Here is a 16,345-nt window from a genome sequence, read left to right on the forward strand (position 1 = left end):
ACCCTCAGCGCACGCACACACCCTCAGTGTCACACACCCTCAGCGCCACACACCCTCAGTGTCACACACCCTCAGTGTCACACACCCTCAGCGCCACACACCCTCAGTGTCACACACCCTCAGCGCACGCACACACAGTGTCACACACCCTCAGTGTCACACACCCTCAGTGTCACACACCCTCAGTGTCACACACCCTCAGCGCACGCACACACAGTGTCACACACCCTCAGTGTCACACACCCTCAGTGTCACACACCCTCAGTGTCACACACCCTCAGCGCACGCACACACAGTGTCACACACCCTCAGTGTCACACACCCTCAGTGTCACACACCCTCAGTGTCACACACCCTCAGTGTCACACACCCTCAGCGCACGCACACACAGTGTCACACACACACAGTGTCACACACACCCTCAGTGTCACACACCCTCAGCGCACGCACACACAGTGTCACACACCCTCAGCGCCACACACCCTCAGTGTCACACACCCTCAGCGCACGCACACACAGTGTCACACACACACAGTGTCACACACCCTCAGTGTCACACACCCTCAGCGCACGCACACACAGTGTCACACACACACAGTGTCACACACACCCTCAGTGTCACACACCCTCAGCGCACGCACACACAGTGTCACACACCCTCAGCGCCACACACCCTCAGTGTCACACACCCTCAGCGCACGCACACACAGTGTCACACACACACAGTGTCACACACCCTCAGTGTCACACACCCTCAGCGCACGCACACACAGTGTCACACACACACAGTGTCACACACACCCTCAGTGTCACACACCCTCAGCGCACGCACACACAGTGTCACACACCCTCAGCGCCACACACCCTCAGTGTCACACACCCTCAGCGCACGCACACACAGTGTCACACACACACACAGTGTCACACACACCCTCAGTGTCACACACCCTCAGCGCACGCACACACAGTGTCACACACACACAGTGTCACACACACCCTCAGTGTCACGCGCACGCACACACGCACTCGCACAGCGTGTCCGCTACCATGGACTCGTCCCACAGTTACACTCAGACTCGTTGTGTTTGATGTTCACGTGCTTTTGACATTTTGTCTGCACACGTTTTTTCAATTCTCGCTAACTGCCTGAGGGTGGATATCATGAGGAAATGTTGGGTATCGCATGATGTTTTATTTTGCTTACATCAGCCATTTACTAAGCAGTAGATTATCTATTTAATTTAAACATTGCTAAGTTATCGACCAAGGATAGGTTTCTCGCCTGTAGGGGATACTCGTGCATGTTTGAGAGCTGTCTCAATATCTATGTAACAGGCTTGACAGGACGAATATCAACAAAGGCGCTGATTATTTATGGTACGGTAGCTGCCGGTCTCACGGTGTTCCAGTTTAAATGGATTGGCAATTGAAACTTAACCTTTTTAAATTTGTGTGGTTTGTGTTGTCTTGCTGCTCAAGGCATTCACCATTATCAGCGACCGTATAAGAAAATGTGTCTTGATTTTACTAATAACTGAAATTTTTGCTACTTCTGTACAGTGTCCCCCAAATGTTCACAAACAAGATGGCTACAGCTGCAACAAGGATGTAAGCACTTCGGCGGTCCCCTTCCACTCGGCTCACAGCCACATCGAGTTCATGATGCCGACTCTCTCATGAAACCCTCTTTTGGCCAGCACACCCCCACATTGGCATTTAGCTGCTGAACATCTTGCTGCCATCGGCAAGTAGAATCCCTCTGGGGTTGACAACATGAGCACTACTTTGTGGGGGTGTCAATAGCTGTTGTTCTATGGATAGACTCACCCCCACCATATGAATGTGGGATTGTCATCACTGGCTCCAGGCTGTAGATGGTAGAGGAGCACCACCTCACCGCTCATTTTAGCAGTTAATACATTTTACTTTAACTATTTGTTGTATTGATTGCTGTCAATGCTTTTCTGATGATAGTATTTGGACAATGAATACCAGCCCAGTGCAGTGGCATATCGGTGCTGGTTGTGTTAAATATGTCTGTTCACAAAACGCGCGGTTCCCCATGGAACCTCGTGCTGTTTGCATGAGCCAGTGCACCTTGGGGTCAAAGTGGTGACGTCTTCCAGATGGTCTCCTGCATTGATGTGTTGCGTAGCAGGTGTCTACAATTGTAACAAAAACGTTATCAAATTAGTCACACTCTAACTAATGCAGATATAGTTTTCATGTATTTAAATGTTAGTGTCTCACATGGTAAAAAACCCTTTAATTTAACCATTACAATGATAATTCTGTTGTTTTCCAGGGGCGATGCTACAGCGGGCAGTGCAAGACTCGGGAGAAGCAGTGCAAATACATTTGGGGAGACAGTAAGAGCCACACTCGCCTGTTCTTACTGCAAGCTCACAAGAACGTGCACCCAGCACAGACTCAATACACACCTACTGCTGCTGCTCCATACACCAAACAAGGCCAGAGATCCCCCGAGTTGCCTTAAAGGATATTGGGACAAGTGTTATTAGCGAGTGGCACCTATGAAGGCCTGTATGGCACATGAGGGGGTGTGTGGCCAGCACCACACCCGCCCGCCTTTATCTCCATTGCGGCGATGTTTACACACCGCACCAGGCAAGCATTTGAGGCTGAGTTGACCTAGGCCAGGGGTCGGCAACCTACGGCTCCGGAGCCGCATGCGGCTCTTTACGGGCTGCTTCTTGACGATGAGTACGTATGTACTCAGATGCATTGCGGCTCTTGAAATACTGAATTTTTTACCGAATTGGAAAGAAATGGCTCTTCTTGTTATTTTGGTTGCCGACCCCTGACCTAGGCGATGCCTAGGACTGGTTCAGATAAATATAATCGTCACTGGTGGTGGCTGTGAGCGGGAATCGAACTTGGGTCGTCTCATTAAAAGACCGTTACAAAGGAGGCACCTCTATAACACGGCACCTGTCTACTCATCTCTCGCTGCTTACCACTTTCTGTATATGCCTCTCTCTGTTTACCTTTCTCTGTTTACGTCTCTCTGGATATGCCCAGTAACCACAACTTGGGGTCCTCTAGACCCCTGCTAGGCAGCAATGTCACCTCACTGTGCTCCACATTGATGTCAGTCTCCGAGGGGTTTCCTAATTGACGAGTCCTCCAGCTGTTTCTTCGGTGAAGAGTCGTCCGGCAGTTTATTCATTAATGAGTCCTTTAGCAGTTTCATTCAGACGCTGTCGCCTCGACAGACCTGGTTTTCACCTGAGGACGGCTGCTTGCGTTGTGGCCGAAACGTCGTGAGAATTGTTTTATTATGTTTTATTTTTATTATTTTATTACTTCCCTTCTACGTGACTTTACCGAAAGAACCAAGAAGATGAGTCCTTTAGCAGTTTCTCCATTGACGAGTCCTCCAGCAGGTGGGAGGTGACCTGAACCCAAACCCTGAGACATATACTGGGCACGTGTTCATCTACGTTGTGTACACTCCACGTTCACTCTCGCCGGGCATGCACTCCGTGCACGGGGTTCGCACTGCTCGCGCCCACCCTGCGCGTATGCACTCCAAACAAGACCTGCACACTTCGCACGTGGATAAACACTCCCAACAAACACACTGCACGTACACACGCAGGTAATTAGTCTGTCGACGGTCAAGCAAGCGCACACCTAAGGATGTCTGGCTAAAGGATAAAACCCTGATGTTAAGATCACGAGCGGAACATCGCAATGAGGCCGAGATGAGTGTGTGCATTAAACACTCAGTGCTAAGCAAGTGACAGCTTCAAGCCCTATAGCCGGAGGAGACAAAGCCGATGCTTTTCCAGCAGAGTGTGTTTTGTTGCCCTCTCATCCCAGGCAGCGTAGCTCTCACAGCACGGCATCTGTTGGCTGCCGATTGTTGCACGTTAGGCGAATGCATTACGGAAGAAAGGGCCTCTGACGAGAGTGCTTTCCGGTATTGAGTGGCGATGTGCCAGGGTCCAGAATGTACATTTTAAATCACACTACATGTAAATGCAAAGTAAGACTTATTACCTCCACATTATCCAATGCCTGAAATGTACAATGGACTTCAGTTCGTGATTGATCAAAATAGCGCAATTCATGCACGCGGCCTGGCACGCTGCTGCAGAGGGAATGCTAGACCGGCCGTCCATTGTAAACAACACGAGTGTCCGTTGTATGCCAGTTGTATTGCCCAAATTAACTTCGTGCAATCATTTCTCCTAATCCTTCTCATGAAACTTCTCAGAAAGATACCGTATACCGTATAAAATATCGTACTAGGAATCCTTTTCTTTTCATTTCATTTCACGCAGTTGCTGAGCACAGACCAAAGGCCGCACAACGTCAAATGGCCAGCAACTAACAGCACTGTCCAAGTTTTAATAGATAATTGTTAACTAGTGTGGTGAATTGAGCGAGGTTATGATTATACACTATGTAATACAATTTTTGTTCCTGGGTATATTAAGTGTTATTTTCTAATTGCTTATGCCTCAAAAGTATAGAAAATGGCTATTGTTCCCTGCAAACTTAGCTTTTGTGACCAGGACTTTGTGAAGGCATGACACAAATGCACATGTTTTCTTATTGAAAATAGGTACATTTAAAAATATCAACTACCCAGGAACAAAAAACAAATATTTTTTTGTTACACAGTAATTCTTATTCTTATCAGAGCTTGGGGGGGGGGGGGGGTGACGAAGAGGCGGTGGAAGGGAATTACAAAGTGAAGAATATTCGAGGGAAGGAGCAGGAAGTGACGTGTGGTGACATGTGGTGACGTGCGGTGTGGTGACGTGCGGTGTGGTGACGTGTGGTGACGTGCGGTGTGGTGACGTGTGGTGACGTGTGGTGACGTGCGGTGACGTGCGGTGTGGTGACGTGCGGTGTGGTGACGTGTGGTGACGTGCGGTGTGGTGACGTGCGGTGTGGTGACGTGCGGTGTGGTGACGTGTGGTGACGTGCGGTGTGGTGACGTGCGGTGCGGTGACGTGCGGTGCGGTGACGTGCGGTGCGGTGACGTGCGGTGTGGTGACGTGCGGTGACGTGCGGTGTGGTGACGTGAATGGATCAGTATTTGTCACTGTGTGATAATGAGTACGTAGTATAAGGCAGTACACATTCGTTGCAGCGTGGATTTAAATATTAATCTCGCTTGTCATTTGGGAGCATGCCTTTGATCGGGCAAACAGCTCACGCTATCCAAACTTACATTATTCAAAATATAAATGTTATTTCATACATCCGGGCTGTAATTATTGACATAATATGCAGTTGTTTTCTACATCTTGTTACCAGCGTTATTATTAACGAGTGGCAGTGGTTGCACAGCCTAAGCAGTCATTTGGATGCAGAGACACCCAGAGCTGCAAGTGCGCTGATACCATGCTCTGGCCGTCGCGAGGATCAAGGGCACGACTGGCCCCTTGCACCGGACACGTACCGTGACAGCAAGCCCGCACGCCCGCCCCTCTATTTGCACGCTCCCCGCTTGGCCTCGGCCAACTGTCGTGCTGCCGTGTGGTGGTTCAAGGCGAGCGCATGCTGTGACTCATCTGGCAGAGGTTAGCAGAGCTGCAGGGCTAAGCTGGAATTATGATGCACCCGTTGAAGGAGCAGGACCTTGATGCCATCAGCCTCGTCGTGCTGCGTCCATCCGTCACCAAGAGCAGACGAGAACGTTTAATTGTTATGAGACTGCTACAACTGCACACATTATGAAGCGTGATGTGTTGAGCTTTGGTCCAATAATGTAATCCCTGTCACTGCTGGGATGTAATATTGTATCTTGTAATATCATTAGATAGACTTGGTTAGACTGACACCTCAATATTATGTTGTAAAAATAATATCGAAGGTATCCCAATATATGATTTTCTTAAAATAAATTTTTGGTCAACAAACTGACTGTTCTTAAATTGCAGAACCTGACAACAGAGCAAGACGTTTAAGTGTATTTATTTAACCACATGAGAACTTTAACAGTGTAGAATAATGAAAAATAACAATAAGGATAAACCATGGGCATATACGAGCTGCAGCAAGCTGGAGAACAGTTGCATTGTGCCAACACGCTCCACATCTTCCATCGCTTTCCTGGTGGAGTGGTAACACTCCACAGAGCGCAGTTCACTCCCACTGATCACGAGTGTCACGGTAACAAGGGCATACACCAGCAGCGGGTACGAAGACTACTTTGTGGATTCATAATACAGGGGTTTTTTTGGGTTTGATTGCATTAGTAAGTGTCGTTAAACCCGGTGTGCTGTACTCGTACAATGGATTCAACTGAGTCGCAGACGTAGACTTGGAGGCAACACATTTATTTAACTCCCCTTAACAGAATAACAACCTATGGTGGTAACCACCAGGCTAACTACACTAGTCACAGCGTAACTGGTGTAGTTAACTGGGTGGTAACCACCAGGCTAACTACACTAGTCACAGCGTAACTGGTGTAGTTAACTGGGTGGTAACCACCAGGCTAACTACACTAGTCACAGCGTAACTGGTGTAGTTAACTGGGTGGTAACCACCAGGCTAGTTACACTAGTCACAGCGTAACTAGTGTAGTTAACTGGGTGGTAACCATCAGGCTAACTACACTAGTTACAACGTGACTGCTACTACGAGCCGGGACCAACAGCTTCGGCCCAGGTCCACGTGTTGGAGACTCGTTGAACGGAGAACGTAGACGAAGGTTTCTTCCAGGATGAACAACAATCCCGGTCGCTCTTAGGACTCGGCTTCTATTCTCTGCGGCGTGGCCGGTTTCACCCTTAGCCACGACCACCTTCCAGAATCCTCGGGAAGGATCTGGGTCTCAATCACGTGACCACCCCTAGCCCCCACCTGGGGCCCCTTTGTAGACTTAACTGGTCACGTCTCCTCCCGGGTCAACCAGAGTGCCATGGCCTCGAGTAACCTCATCCCTCGGCCGGCACCCACACACCCTGTCCTGTAGGGCTGGCACTGCACGCCAAGCGCGGTGCCATCGAGCGCGATCCCTCAGGGCCGGTACTACACCACACCACGTGGTGTCCGCGATGTCGCTACGCCGCACGCCGTGCCTCGCTAGGGCCGGCACTGCACGTTGACATCCCGCGATGTCACTACACTCGTAACGAATTGGCGTGTTCTGCTTACATGACAAACCTTACTAATTTGCTGTCGGGTGGTAGCGGTCTTAACGACATTTTTATATATTTACGCGATCTAACCCAAAAAGCCTGTTTGTGAAAGCATTTGCCCTCTCTTGTGAGAGGCAAATTCACGTCTGCAGATGCCAAACACCTAGAGTTTGTGTTGCAATAACTTAACTAATAAGAAGCACGCACATGGGCCTTTTGACACACACACACAACAGCTGAACACGGCCGTGTTTACCAGCCACATCGTCAGTGTTTTGCATGCGTGTGAGAAATCTTATTCACTGAAGCCACTTTGTGTGCACATTATGTAACTCACTTTGGTTGATTGATTTTTGGGTTGGGCCATGAAATAACCTGACCAGAATATGTGTCGTTAAGACTCCCCGCCACCCTACACAGTCAAACTAATGTAAGCTGTCTCGCGTACGAGCATGTATTAGCGCCCCAGTTATTGTCTCAGCTTACTCACCGGGGAGCTGAATAACAATTCACAACTAAAAATAACGATATACATTTGTTCGGATCATTTGGCCTCTTGAAAGAATCCATTATGAATCTAAATATTGACTGCGAAATCCTACGCCTTACGTTAACATTGATTTGCTCTAAAATGTTTCAGTGCACGCTGTTTTTTATGAAAGAGAAAATTTACATTTGAGATTTAGATTATTTTTCCTTTCTTGAGACAAATAAAACAATGACAATTTGTTTTGGTCAAAAATGTTGACTCTGAATGCTTCATTATCCAAGATCACGCGTTTGAGTACACAGACATATTAACCTCAAACGCGACAGTGTGAAGTAGATTTAAATTTACAAATTTACATAACATTAGCATGTTGATTAGACATGCAAATGATTGCGTGCCGTCGTATTTCCAAAAATGCGAGTGTGGGCAGGATAAACAGAAACGAGACGGTTTCTGTGATGGATTTTGATATTTGTTCAATGTTTTAATTTGCGTCACTGTGCGTAATAATGCATATGTAATGTATATAATGAGCACACCTACATTTAATGAGACAAAATGCTGTACTCATTGTGACTTGAAGCTTTCGTGACTGCAGGAATTCATATTCTTTGGGTCTTTCGGTAAAGCCACGTAGATATCTATCACAACGTTTCGATCGCAACACAAAAGCAATCGTCGTGATGTTGTTATTATTTTTATTCTTTTTTCTATCTACGTGGCTTTACCGAAATACCCAAAGAATATTATCATCATCCAATTTTGAGAACAAATGTGCGAGATTGATCATGGCCAGAGTCTGCTGCCGGTAAAGGGGCTGTGGCTGCTGCTGCTGCTGCTGCACTGTAGTCCCACCTCAGGGAGCACTGGGTGCAATGCTCTCGCAGGAGGTCTACAACAAATGTGCATTTAAACAGCAATGACTAAAGGCAAGTGCAGCTTTTAACTCACGACGTGCATCACAATTTGTTTATAAAGCTGTTTTAAAAAAACACTACAGAAGCACCTCTTGCACACAGCAACCCATCAGGACCACATCGCGACCTTCTGTAATGTTTCTGTACTCTGCTGAAAGTGACTTGGTGCCCCACGATCTCCTCTTGCCTCGAACTTGATAGCATTTGTTTACTCGGTCCCACAGTGCTGATGAGACTTAGAGGGCAATCAGTGCATAGTTCAAACCAGTTCAAGAGTCATCTGTTGAAATGTTGCCAGATTCTGGAAACCGGTTGGTTGATGGATTGAGATGTTGTTGTCAGTGACCAGATCTGTATCGTCGTTGGGCAAAGATTGGCGCAATTTTTTTTGTGAAACACATTTTTACGAGGAGAATACATTCGACTGAGCATGAGCAGCGTCGCCAGCGTGCATCAGAAGGCGGTGCGCATGTGAGCCCAAGCAAGCGCCTGATGCGAGCGTCCATTGGTACATTTGTGCATTTCTCTGCGTGCTTTTTGATGGAATCAAACCCCCTGATAAAACAAAAGTTGTTTTCATGGGCTGGCCTGCCATGTTTTAAAGAGTCTCTCATTAAGCAAGTTGTAGACATTGAGTGCAGCAAGTTGTAGACATTGAGTGCAGCAAGTTGTATGTACTGTGTGCTTTTTGCTGCAGAGGGAATGTCGTCGGAGAGGCAGTGCTACGACAAGCTGAACATCGAAGGCACCGAGAAGGGAAACTGCGGCAGGAAGGAGGACTCGTGGTTACAGTGCAGCAAGCAGTGAGCGTCGCAACACCGTCACTGACGTGCAAACTCAAACCCTCACACACACACCGTGCGTACACAAACCCTTACACACAAACCGTGCAAACACAAACCCCCACGCATAAACCGTGCGTACACAAACCATACGTACACAAACCGTACGTACACAAACCGTGCGTGCACAAACTCTACCCACTATATCATGCGTAATAATTGAGCACATTTGGTATTCGCGCCATTCTCATAGTGCGAGGCTATGGCAAAGGAAGGCGCTGTGTTTGACATCGTCTGCGCTATTTTCACAGCAGGGAGCGATGTTGCTGCATGTGTTCCCAATTGAGTATTTCGCAGGTAACTTTGAAAATTTGGCTAATTTTGACCAAGACGCAGGCACATAATGCCCTACTCTTTTTTAATGAACTCGCGGGATCTTTAATTTTCACCGAAATGTTGAAAAGCAAGCAATATTTTGGACAATTATGTTCACACATAGTTCATGTTTCAGCTTATGAGCAGAAACACATTACATGGCGAGGTATTCCTCTATCAGCGCTACCATCCCACCAGCTTTGGCCTTCACACTACGTGGAAAACAGCACGTCTCCAGCTGCTTTTCACAAAGTAGAAACCATTCGGATGCATTTCAGGGAAGGATTTAGCTGAGAAGTCTTCTGGTTTTTACATTAAATATTTATCTCAAAGCGTGACTCGGGCCACGCCGCTGCTTTGACAGCCACGCTCAGTTGTGCATTGAGCCACCGGGCGTGCCGTGAGCCACGCTGTGCCTGTCTCGGTCCCTGTGTTGCAGCGACGTGCTGTGCGGATTCCTGCTGTGCATGAACGTGAGCCGTGAGCCGCATCTGGGCGAGCTGCAGGGAGACCTGGTCAAGGTCTCTATTCGACACAACGGCCATTTACTGGAGTGCAGGTGACTATTGGCGTACACGCGTAGGCTTGCAAGGCATCAGAGATGGTCTGTGGCATGTACGTGTAGCGTAGCTTGATTCTTATCCATGAGACTTAATATTGCTTGATGTTTAAATGCACAGCACTATCACAATATTGCTACTTACTCGTATTTTTTTTTTATATAATGAAACAATTGTGTACATTACTAATTAATATTTTCTTGTTTTATGAGCCTTGAAGCTCATTCTAACTTTTTGTTAGGTTTGGGGAGGGTCAGGTGGGCTGTGCATTGTAACACCACTGTTCATGCTATCACAGTTTCAGCATTACGTCTGGAAATAGAATCAGGCTGCTGTGCACAAAGTGTACACTTCAGCAGGGGCATGTACCAGATTATGGATTTCTGGTGATGCCTTGCTACCTAACATTCTCCATATTTATTGCTATTTTTGTGTTCTATTCTCCAGTCTCAGACAAAGAGGAAAAGTTTAAATCGTCCCATTTGGAATATAAATGTTTTACCTGTTTTCCGAATTTGGAAAATACTTGGAACATGTATTTATGTATACTGAACCAATATACACACCTCTGCAGTCACAGACACATATATATATACCCATGTGCATATATGTGTATATTATACGTCTATTTAAATGAAGTGCACTTTGTGTTAACGTGTTCGTATTGTGTTATTTCAGCGGTGGCCACATAATGCTGGCTGATGGTTCAGATCTGGGTTATGTTGAGGATGGCACTCCCTGTGGACCAGATGTCATCTGCCTGGACCACAAGTGCCAACCGCTTCAGGCCCTCAACCTGTCCGGCTGTCCCTCCGCCATCCAGGGCACTGCGTGCTCAGGACACGGGGTAACAGCCACTTGTGCAGACCTTTGCTGCCGCGCGTTATTTTGTTCGAGGGCCTCGCCCTGGGGTCCGGAGCCTCTCGATAACCTCATCCACTAATGAGGCAAGGAAGGAGGACATTTTATTTGTAATGGAGGGTCTTTCCCTGCAGCACTGTTAGAAGTTAGTTTGATCACCATTTGTTCTAACGGCGGTGTGGATAAAGATCCCATGGATGCCGTAGGGCTCGGGGTGTTTCGTATTGTTGTGAGATGCGATACTGGTCAGTGATGTGCAGTTTGACACTTCGCGCCTCCAATGAGATCGCCCAAAAACTAAAGGAAACAAAAGGAAGAGAGAGATGCCGAGGAGAAGGGGAAGGCTTGAGTTTCTTGAAGGCATCGGCCGTACGAAAGAACAAGTGTTGCATTATGTGCATGCTGCATTCTGGTGTTGACCGAGTGATAGCTGAGCTCTGAGGAGGGTCAGAGACAGCTATTCATGAATGTGTGCCTGCAGAGGTACTCATCGGCTTAGTCTAGCACAGCACCACGACGGAGCGGGCAGCCCAAGGCCCCACTGCATGACCATCAGAGGCGGCAGGGCTTACGGCACCACCTGCCCGGAGTGTCCAGGCTGCAAACGCCTTCAGATTTCGTTGCGGATGATTGTGGGGATTACAGATTTCTAATCGTAGATTTTAAAATGTTCCTTTTTTCGTCACCTATCTAGGCAATACATATCTATCTTTACACAACGTGTTCAAATCTGCCGATTTGTTACTTCACTTTGATGAGCATTCACTTTGTAATGACAGTGTATAATGCCGAGAGAAGCATGAGGAATTTACATGAAATCCGTTTATAATTTGTATAATGTGCAATAAATTTGCAAGTGTGGTTCTTTGTTTAATTTCCAATCGTGCAAGATGTTCCTGTGCCTGCTTTCTGACTGCCCGCGTGTGTGCTCTTGCTGCCACAGGTGTGCAGCAACGAGGCGCGGTGCGTGTGTGAGCGGCACTGGGTCGGGAACGATTGCAGCATCTACAGCCCCATCCCAGAGGTGGTGCCCACCAAGGGGTCCGAGGGCCCTTCCCGGGGTTCGTATCTCTCTTCGCCGTACACGCAGCCTGCGGCACACCATGCAGCTCTAGATGCCAGCAAGTGTAGTTATGATAAAACGTCGCGTTGTGCGTTTACTTAACCAGGAACATAAGGGGCGATGACATAGTGGTGGCGCATCTGCCGTTCGTTGCAGATGTTTATGGTTCGTAGCCTGGTAGGCCACCCTGGTTAATACCGCGGGCGAATGTACCGCAGTAAAAGCCCTACGTGCCGTCTGCGTCACAGAGGGAGTTAAAGATCCCGAGACGTTTTTCAAAAGCAGTAGGCCATTGTGTGCTGTCATGACGGTCCAATTGTGAAAATGAGACCACAAATGACTCCGCTGGGACTACACACATCAACATCACCCCTACTGTGGCACTACTGCAGGCTATGTCTGTAAAACACAGCCCCTTCGCTAGAAGATCCACGTGGATATTCAACGTGCTAAACTCTCATTAATTATTTTTAATGTTCTCTTTATGCACCAATATGATAAACCTGGCGAATTCTACCTCAGCCATAGTTACGCCATTTAATGTGTGACAGTTCACAGTTGCAGGTAAGTACATGTCCAAGGGGACATAATGACTTTCTGAGTGTTTATAATACATACATTTAAGGATCAATTGAAGTAAAGGTTTCAAAATATTATATAGTAGGAAGACTGTGCAGGCTATTTTATTCTTTCCCCAATGGTTCGCAGCCCAATGTGTTCGTGGTTTTGGTAGTTAAAGAGCATTCCTATCAGCGGGAGAAGGCGAACAAGCAGTTTTATCATTGGACAAATTATAAAAACAGCTAGATGTGTTTCTTGGGTCATTCCTATATATTGATACATCAACAGTGAATAGTTTCAATAGAGCTGAAGAGATATAGACAAATTTAGGACTTAGACTGAATGTGTGAGTGTATTCTCAACCACACACCCACTGAAGTCACGGTGATATCAGAGACATAAAAAATAACGCTTGTTCCAAAGGTTCTCGCTCAACCACAGTGTTCGTATAAAGGTGTAGTTATTGGATATCCACTCTGTTCTTGCATTGCACCAGGCTGCAGTCATGTCCTGAATTTACTGAGGAGGGAGACGTCTCTGATTATCTGGGGTTCGTTTGCAGGAATCGAGTCCTCCAGGTCCATTGCCTAGATCCCTTCTTTGTGACCAAGAGCTCGTTATCTTCACGTCTCTGCTCGCTGTGAACTCTCAGTAGACGCTCGCCTCCCTCGTTCATTACTCCAATGCCAAATGTAACAGTCATCCTCTTGTGCTCGCCGTTGTCTGCCGTTGTGTTGAAGTCCCTCACTCTGATCCCATCATTGGTTTTGCCCTCATGTGAATGTGGTTTAGTTTCGTCACACATTTTGTTGACGTCTTTACCTTCACGGCTTGTTGGTGGAGCACAGCGAACGGGCCAGGTGCCTCGGCGGTCGAGCGATCGCTTCCCAGTAGGAAGGTCGCGAGTTAAAATCCTGGCTGAGAGTTTTTAGTCAGCCCATCATCCCTCTGGAGTCAGTAAAATTAGTACAAATATGTAGGGAAGTCAACAATGGTTTCCCCAATGGATTTCCTTGCTGCTGCCATAGGAATGCGAATATTTCTCCACAGGCTGCGGGCAGCTCTAATGCTGAAGTTTAGCAGGAATCACTTTGGAAATTTTCACTTGTAGAGAATCATAGTGTTCACTGTGATATCCTTTCTAAAGTTCCTTTAAGACTGTGGCTGTGGAGTGTTCAATTTGGCATACTTGACCAGTTTCTTCACCAGTCTCTTGACCAGTCTATATGAAATGTTTACATGTCAGAAGAATTATCTTACCCAGAAAAGAAACACCGTACAAGGTGATGCCACTCATACAGAGCTCAACTACATATAAACGTACTTTCTGTACTTACATTTCTTCATTTAATTGTTTATTTCCATTCTAACTTGTGCGACCGCTTAATTAATTTTCGCACCTTCAATGTATTTGAGTGTTGCTGCTTTGCGCACGAATGTTTTAATTTTGCGCCTAAAAGCCGCGTCTCGTCCTGATTTGAAAAGCCCCAAGTGAGAAACCAGCAGCCATCTGCGACAAACTGAGAGTCCCATCCTTGCAGCCGCATTTTCATTTACGAGTTAAAAACTAAATATATATTCTTGCCTGATGCTGGGATTGCACTACAGCAATACGATCACCTTGAAGGTGATTGAGCGGTGGCGCATTGGTTTGCTCACTGCGCTCTGAACCGGCGACGCGAGAGCAGTTCCTGGCCACGGTTAACCTGAGCGGCCAGTGGCTTCTGAACTTGTCCTGGATACCCCCTTCACCAACCCGCACTGACCAGCGTGGTCAAGTGTGCTCAAATAACCACCAATGTCTAATCCGGCTTGCGGAGGTCTTTGTGCAATGGTGGATTGACGCAGGACAATATGTAGCTCTCCGTCTATGTGTGTGACGGCTGTGTGTAGCTATATACACAGGAACTGTAGAGTTCCGTGCACACATGACGAGGGTGTAACCACTTGACCGAGTTGAGAGTCGCACTCATCATCATATAACCACGAGGGGATGTGTACAGCAGTACTGATCTTACCTTTAAAAAACACACGTAACTTTAGAATAGTCTTATTTATCTATTTTCTTTATACGATGCCTGTCTGCGGTCCTATTTATCTACACACTTGTGAATTTGACACGCCCATCCACAGGTGATGCGGTGGGTTTTAGTTGTCCGTGCTGATTGATGAAACGCAGAGGCTACTTTGATGACTAACATAATCACTCGCATTTTTGTTGGGAATATAATTAACAAAATACACAAGCAGACAATACGCCACCTCCACATATCTATCCCTTAACGTAAAAAATGATTAAGTGTGGCTGGACTGCTGTGCAGCCGCACTGTGCAGTAATGGGGAGAGCCCAGAGTCCGAGATTTCCACCTGGATGGCTTCCCTGCCCACGCAAACCGTGTTTGTGATGCGAGATGCATAGGGACCCATATCTAACAGAGAGGGTCATTGCCTTTAAAATATCTGGCAATTCACGAGCATTGGTGCAAGCAAGCCTGACCCAGCAATAAGACACTGAATGTCAAGACAGGTCAAACATTGTTTTGCATTGAACCAATGCTGCTGAAATTATGCTCTGCCAAAGGGCCATGTGGCTACTGATGGGATGTGGAGGGACCGAATTGTCTTCGCGTTCATTTATTTACCACACGCATAGGGCCGACTGTGCCCCAGTGGTCTCACTGGTGGTGCATTTGAATGCATTGACGAGATAAACTTTTTTTCATATAAACAGAGATTCAAGCTCATGTTGTCCCAGTGTCGGGCACACACACCATAGGCACGTATCATGTGCTGCTTTGGAGTTTTCTTGCATCTTCCTTGACATGTATCGTGTTAAACTCACCCTCACAAATAGCAGCACAGTGCCAAGATACTACGGTGTACAGGCATCGGTTGCTGCTGGGCACACTTTAACTGAAACCGCTAATTTTTTTATTTTCCTCTTTTGAGTTAAATTATTACTGAAACTTGGATGATACATTTCATTTAAAGCTTGGGTGCCGCCATCTTGAATCTGAGAGGGTTTTGTTGCGGGCGTTTTCCCTGCTTGAGTTGGCTACGCTGCGGTGCCCGTCCATTCCTCCTCGCCCCCAACACCTCCTTCACCTGCACCTCACGCTGCAATATTAACAGCTCCAGCTATTATGTGACCAGTCAAATGTTGCCACCCTTCCCACCGACCAAACTCGAACACATTTCTCAGTCAGCTTAGGTCTATCAAAACCGTGCAGTATACTGCAGTAAACTTCAACACAATACCGGTACCAATTCCGGCCACCCGAACACATATGCCAATTCCTGGACAGTACGTGTTAAATCTGGATAGGTGGGAACCCTCGCCTTGCTAAGATGCCCCACTTAATAGAGCTCATTCCATTTGGCAAGCAGTCTGCATGGAGGACTGCAGCCTGCTCTAGCAAATGTGGGCTGTAAAAAGTGACACATTCCAAAGCATGTGTCAACCAATCACAGAGTTGTTAAATCTCATTTCAACTGAAACCGCAGAGGTGTTTAATCCTGTGCGACTTTTCCAAATAAATGGATACTATTGTCAGACAGATGGAAGCACGAACAATGCTACATTAAAGATTATCAAGGCTGATGGGTCAA

At 47.0% G+C, this 16,345-nt stretch overlaps 1 protein-coding gene across 13 annotated transcripts in view; it reads left to right on the forward strand.

Moving 5' to 3' along the window:
* Positions 1-16,345, forward strand: part of LOC144934642 (disintegrin and metalloproteinase domain-containing protein 11-like) — a 114,170-nt gene that overhangs the window by 62,217 nt on the left and 35,608 nt on the right. For all 13 annotated transcript variants that reach the window (XM_078860674.1, XM_078860676.1, XM_078860675.1 and 10 more), the window contains exons 19-24: positions 1,561-1,608; positions 2,306-2,369; positions 9,232-9,337; positions 10,131-10,250; positions 10,930-11,098; positions 12,056-12,173. In XM_078860674.1, the coding sequence (XP_078716800.1) occupies positions 1,561-1,608; positions 2,306-2,369; positions 9,232-9,337; positions 10,131-10,250; positions 10,930-11,098; positions 12,056-12,173 (625 nt within the window). The remainder of the gene's footprint in view (positions 1-1,560; positions 1,609-2,305; positions 2,370-9,231; positions 9,338-10,130; positions 10,251-10,929; positions 11,099-12,055; positions 12,174-16,345) is intronic.

This window comes from Lampetra fluviatilis, chromosome 10 (genome assembly GCF_964198595.1).
Source record: "Lampetra fluviatilis chromosome 10, kcLamFluv1.1, whole genome shotgun sequence".
Taxonomy (NCBI): Eukaryota; Metazoa; Chordata; class Hyperoartia; order Petromyzontiformes; family Petromyzontidae; genus Lampetra; species Lampetra fluviatilis.